This window comes from Seriola lalandi, unplaced genomic scaffold, assembly GCF_002814215.2.
Source record: "Seriola lalandi dorsalis isolate HSWRI2012SDOR001 ecotype SW California unplaced genomic scaffold, Sedor1 jcf7180002054734, whole genome shotgun sequence".
NCBI classification, from domain to species: domain Eukaryota; kingdom Metazoa; phylum Chordata; class Actinopteri; order Carangiformes; family Carangidae; genus Seriola; species Seriola lalandi.
In genome coordinates, this window is record NW_019525287.1 from 190,602 (window position 1) to 196,351 (window position 5,750).

Here is a 5,750-nt window from a genome sequence, read left to right on the forward strand (position 1 = left end):
GCGGAGTTAAAAGTGCGACGAAGAAGAAGCAGCGGAAGCGGAAATGAGGCTCTTTTGTTTTGAAAGAGGGAAATTTAAAAAGTCGACGGCGTTAGTCCGAAGTAAACACAAACAAGCGGAATAAAACCATCAAAAAAATACACAAGAAAACAAGAAAATGGCCGCGAACTGACATCGTTCAACCCGGAATCTGAAGTAGGTTCACGGACATTTTTCTAACAAACACTTCGTCGTGTTTAAGTCTGTTGAAGTTAAATTTAACTGATAATTTCCTCGGAAACGTTTGAACTTCAGAGATTCTCCGCCGTGTAATTTCATATTTGTCACTTTAATGTCACACGTTTTGAATATTCCTATGTATTTCTACCTGTTATTAGTTGTATATTTTCCCTGCGCTAACTTCTCGTTTATCACAGTTTGTTCTTATATATATCGCATCGTTAATGTACATGTGGTTGTATTCAGCAGCTTATAACCAGCTCTTTCATTTAACACGCTCCTTGTGTTAAACTGTCGGTGCTGACAGGTTCAACCACCTCTGCTCCCTTCCTGTTGTCTTTCATTGTAATATTAGCCTCTACAACCCTGACGTTACATTTCAGGAAGCTTCTGTTTGTTAACAAAAAGCATTTAGATTAATAACCTTAATTTTCACTCTGTAAATGAACCTTTTATATGTTTCTTTAAATTTAAAAAATCTCTACAATCGATGACAGTCACATACATGTAAGCTACTTTTAAGGTGATAAAATATGAGTATGATACAGAATTATCTTGTTTATAATGTACAGTTTTATAACAGAATAGGGCTGAACAATTAATGGAAATATTATCGAAATTGCGATATGACCAAGTGCAATATCCAAATCCCAGCAGCTGCAATTTGTTTGTATTCTTTTGATAAAGGTAAACAAATGATATTGTTATATTTTCCAGATGTAAAGGGTTAGATGATTTTGTGAATTTTATTTGGTACATGCCCTATCAAAAAAAATCACATCATTTTTATATTTTTTTCTGTGAAAATAAAATGAAATAAATGATCATTTCAACTGAAATCATAATCGAATATCTGCAAAAATAATTGCAATATGACTTTTTGTTCAGTCCTCCTGGAGAAGTTTGGGCAGCGCTGGACGAACTCCTGTATGTTTATTTCTGAAGTGAGAACAAACACATTAAACTGAGCTCTTCTTCAAATGTTACTGATTTCATTAACTTCAGAATAGAAACAAATTAAACAGTAATTACGACATGTTCAAAAGTTTGGACCTTTCTTCTTGTAAAGTTTGGCCTTGACTCGTCAGGACTCATAACGCGGGTGAGGATGGATCAGCTGGTGATAAAAGTCTCTGACTCTTCAAACCTTGTGCTAACGTTCAACAACCATGAGCTGAACATCATGAACATGAAGCTAACTGATGCTACGAAGCAGGAAGACGCCATAACAAGAGAACAAAGTGCCTCCAGCGCGACATGAAGCGATGGCAGCGAAGGGGAACTCTGGAAGTCAAGACAAGACGCTGTGAAATGATTTCTACACAGCGACTTATTCTGACCCACTTCACCGTGTTTTTGTGGCTGCAGCGTCACAACAAACAGAAATACTCTAGATGTCATGTGCGTCGTTTTCTTCACATTTCCCACAATTCAGCCTGGTATTTGTAAATGTATCTTCTTTGTTTGTCAAACTGAAGCCGGGAGACGTGACGACAAACAACTTCATCTGTTTTTGTGACTCAGTAGGTTTGACCCCTGACCTCAGTGTTGTGTCTCTGCAGGGTCTCGTCACAGAAACATGAAGAAGAAGGTGAGAAGGCTGCAGGTCTCAGACGCCGGCAGCATCGGGGAGGATTGTGAGTCATCCACACGTTTATATTATCACTGTAGTAAACGCTCCTGTTGTAAAACCAGTGGTTCTCACGGTTCCTCAGGGCAGTACAAAGGTCTGTGTTGTTTTAACGTGTGTGTGTGTGTGTGTGTGTGTGTGTACACACACGTACATACACACATTCCTTCAACACATCCATCGGCCTGGATCATTGATGGTTCAGCTGCTGAGAGTCCCGGAGGTTTTGTTCTGTGCTGATTTATCAGATCATCGATCACTCGGCTTCGATCAGTGACTCAGTTTTGGTCGTTCAGTAGCTGATGATGATGATGATGAAGATGTTTAGCAGGTGTGTTTATATTCCATGTCGTCCATGAGTATCAGTGCTGGTTTGGAACCAGTCTACACACTCTGTAACTGTCTGAGAGGTTTCATATTAATTTTTACGTTTCATATGTTGTAAATTCATTCATTTATAAATTCATGATGATTAAAGTTCATAAGGTCGTTAAAATGCAATAAATAGGTGTATATTGTTATATAATATATATATAATATATATTAAAAGGGTAACAATGATTAAAAAATGTGTTTAAAAATGCAGCGGTTTATAATAAAAATCTTTGGTTTAAATTAGATTCCCTTCATGTAAGGTTTTGTTTTATTTTGAAGAGCACACATGTGATTGTGTGTGAATGATTGTGTGTGTGTCGTGTTACAGCTGACGTCCTGTGGAGTTTACCAGCGGGGGGAGGAGGACGAGGGGGTGTTCGGTTTCCTGGTGGACGACATCAGACAGGAGATCCGCCGGTCGGCTCGACTGGTGAGACGAGATTTTATTTTATTTCATTTGATTTAAAAAAAAACTATGGAACAAAATCTGTGTGTCAATACTGTGTGTTACTGTGTGTGTTACTGTGTGTGTTACTGTGTGTGTTACTGTGTGTGTAACTGTGTGTGTAACTGTGTGTGTAACTGTGTGTTACTGTGTGTAACGGTGTGTAACGGTGTGTGTTACTGTGTGTGTAACTGTGTGTGTTACTGTGTGTGTAACTGTGTGTGTAACTGTGTGTGTTACTGTGTGTGTAACTGTGTGTGTAACTGTGTGTTACTGTGTGTAACGGTGTGTAACGGTGTGTGTTACTGTGTGTGTAACTGTGTGTGTTACTGTGTGTGTAACGGTGTGTAACGGTGTGTGTTACTGTGTGTGTTACTGTGTGTGTTACTGTGTGTTACTGTGTGTAACTGTGTGTGTTACTGTGTGTGTAACGGTGTGTGTAACTGTGTGTAACTGTGTGTAACGGTGTGTAACGGTGTGTGTAACGGTGTGTAACGGTGTGTGTAACGGTGTGTGTAACGGTGTGTGTTACTGTGTGTTACTGTGTGTGTTACTGTGTGTGTTACTGTGTGTGTAACTGTGTGTGTTACTGTGTGTGTAACTGTGTGTAACTGTGTGTAACTGTGTGTGTAACTGTATGTAACGGTGTGTGTAACTGTGTGTAACTGTGTGTAACTGTGTGTAACTGTGTGTGTTACTGTGTGTAACTGTGTGTAACTGTGTGTAACTGTGTGTAACTGTGTGTAACTGTGTGTAACTGTGTGTGTAACTGTGTGTAACTGTGTGTAACGGTGTGTAACTGTGTGTTACTGTGTGTAACTGTGTGTGTTACTGTGTGTAACGGTGTGTAACGGTGTGTAACTGTGTGTAACTGTGTGTAACGGTGTGTTACTGTGTGTTACTGTGTGTGTTACTGTGTGTAACTCTGTGTGTAACTGTGTGTAACTGTGTGTGTAACTGTGTGTAACTGTGTGTAACTGTGTGTAACGGTGTGTAACTGTGTTTCAGACGTGCTGCAGCTGTAAGAAGAAGGGGGCGTGTGTCGGCTGTAACGTCAGGAGCTGCAGGAAGACGGTTCACTTCCCCTGTGGGAGGAAACAGAGCTTCATCTCTCAGTTCACCGGCCTCTTCCCGTGAGTGTCCACCACACACACACACACACACACACACACACACACACACACACACACACACACCTTTATTCAGGTGTTAGGTGTTTCTCTTCTGACGTGTCGGCGAGTTTTCACTGATCACTTTTTCACGGTGTCTTCAAATGTTGAAACGCCTTAAAATCTTTTAAGGTTTTGAAAAGTCTTGAAATGTTGTAAATGAATATTAGGCCTTAAAAGTCATTACATAATTTGAGTTCATCGGTTCACAAATATTTGTCCAATTTCATTTATCCATCTTTAAATTCATTTTTTTTTTATCTTTAACTATTTCTGATGTAACAATTCTTTAAACCTGCCACTGAACCAAACACTGTCGTTACCTCGTGCACAACAACTCACTCTAACAACTATATTCCTACATAAAACACTTCTACACCGCTAGAGTCACTGTCTGAATCTAAAGGACAAGGAGAGGACAGGGAGAGGACAGGAAGAGGACAGGGAGAGGACAGGGAGAGAACAAGAAGAGGACAGGAAGAGAACAAGAAGAGGACAGGGAGAGGACAGGAAGAGAGGACAGAAAGAGAACAGGAAGAGAACAAGAAGAGGACAGGAAGAGGACAGGAAGAGGACAGGAAGAGAACAAGAAGAGGACAGGAAGAGAACAAGAAGAGGACAGGGAGAGGACAGGAAGAGAGGACAGAAAGAGAACAGGAAGAGAACAAGAAGAGGACAGGAAGAGGACGGGGAGAGGACAGGAAGAGAACAAGAAGAGGACAGGGAGAGGACAGGAAGTGGATAGGGAGAGGACAGGAAGTGGATAGGGAGAGGACAGGAAGTGGATAGGGAGAGGACAGGAAGAGGACAGGGAGAGAACAAGAAGAGGACAGGAAGTGGATAGGGAGGGACTGTGATAGGCCGACGTGTAAAGATGGACTCTCGACTCTTGTTTGTGGTGTAACATGAGGCAGTGGAGCGATGCGTTCAAAGACCCCATTAAAGCAACACGACAAACACAGATATGAAACAGGAAGAACCGTCTCTGTCTGCGTCTCTGTGTCCAGGTCCTACTGTCCAGACCACAGTCCCACTCAGACCCTGTGTGTGGGCTCTGACCTCAGTCTGCCTCAGTCCTGCTCCGTCTGTCTGGACTCCATCGAACCCGTCCTGTCCTACTCTGTCCTCAAGTGTCCGTGCTGCCACGCCAGCTGGTTCCACAGGGACTGTGTGCAGGTAGTGGGAGGGGTTTTTATTTCATGTGGGGCGTCCGTGCAGACACTCTCGCTTTGGTTCTGCAGGTTTTCAGGAGGAGGAGGAACCAAAGCTCTGGTTCCTCTCCAAAGTTTAGCAGCTTAATATGGAGGAGTGTCAGGACGACTGGTGCAGGAAGTGCAATTTATTTATTTATGACAGTTAGTTTATGGCGTCCATGTTTAACCTGAGTGACGTCATACGTACAAGTTCAGTGGTTTACAGCTGATAAAATAACTGTTTTGATGCAGTGGTATCGGATCAGTACGGAAGCTGAGAAAGGCCAAACTCGCAAATATTTATTTATCCTGGTTTTGTAAGATGACAGATTCAGTCATTGTGAACCAGAATGTTTGTGTCTTTACCTGTGTGTCTTTACCTGTGTGTCTTTACCTGTGTGTCTGTGCCGTCAGCGTCAGGCCCACAGCGCCGGCCTCTTCTTCTTCAGGTGCACTCTCTGCAACAACAAGGACAGCTTCCAGGAGGAGATGCTGCGGCTGGGAATCTACATCCCAGAGAGGTAACGTGACGTGACGTGACGTGACGTGGTCATAAACACACACACGGGTAGAAAACGTGCTGGACGCCAAGCAGAACAATTCACTGCATGCTCTGTCTGTGCTTCCCGCAGAGATGCCTCATGGGAGTTGGAGGCAAACGCGTACTCCGAGCTGCTGGAGGTTTACAAGCGCTGTGACGCTCTCGCCTGCCTCTGCAA

The 5,750-nt window shown here is 42.6% G+C and overlaps 1 protein-coding gene across 1 annotated transcript in view; it reads left to right on the top strand.

Moving 5' to 3' along the window:
* Positions 1-67: 67 nt before the first annotated feature.
* Positions 68-5,750, top strand: part of g2e3 (G2/M-phase specific E3 ubiquitin protein ligase) — a 15,111-nt gene continuing 9,428 nt past the window's right edge. Inside the window, exons 1-7 of the mRNA XM_087178762.1 lie at positions 68-195; positions 1,782-1,856; positions 1,915-1,946; positions 2,553-2,654; positions 3,678-3,802; positions 4,846-5,014; positions 5,446-5,552. Coding sequence (XP_087034888.1) covers positions 1,799-1,856; positions 1,915-1,946; positions 2,553-2,654; positions 3,678-3,802; positions 4,846-5,014; positions 5,446-5,552 — 593 coding nt within the window. The 5' untranslated portion in view covers positions 68-195; positions 1,782-1,798. The remainder of the gene's footprint in view (positions 196-1,781; positions 1,857-1,914; positions 1,947-2,552; positions 2,655-3,677; positions 3,803-4,845; positions 5,015-5,445; positions 5,553-5,750) is intronic.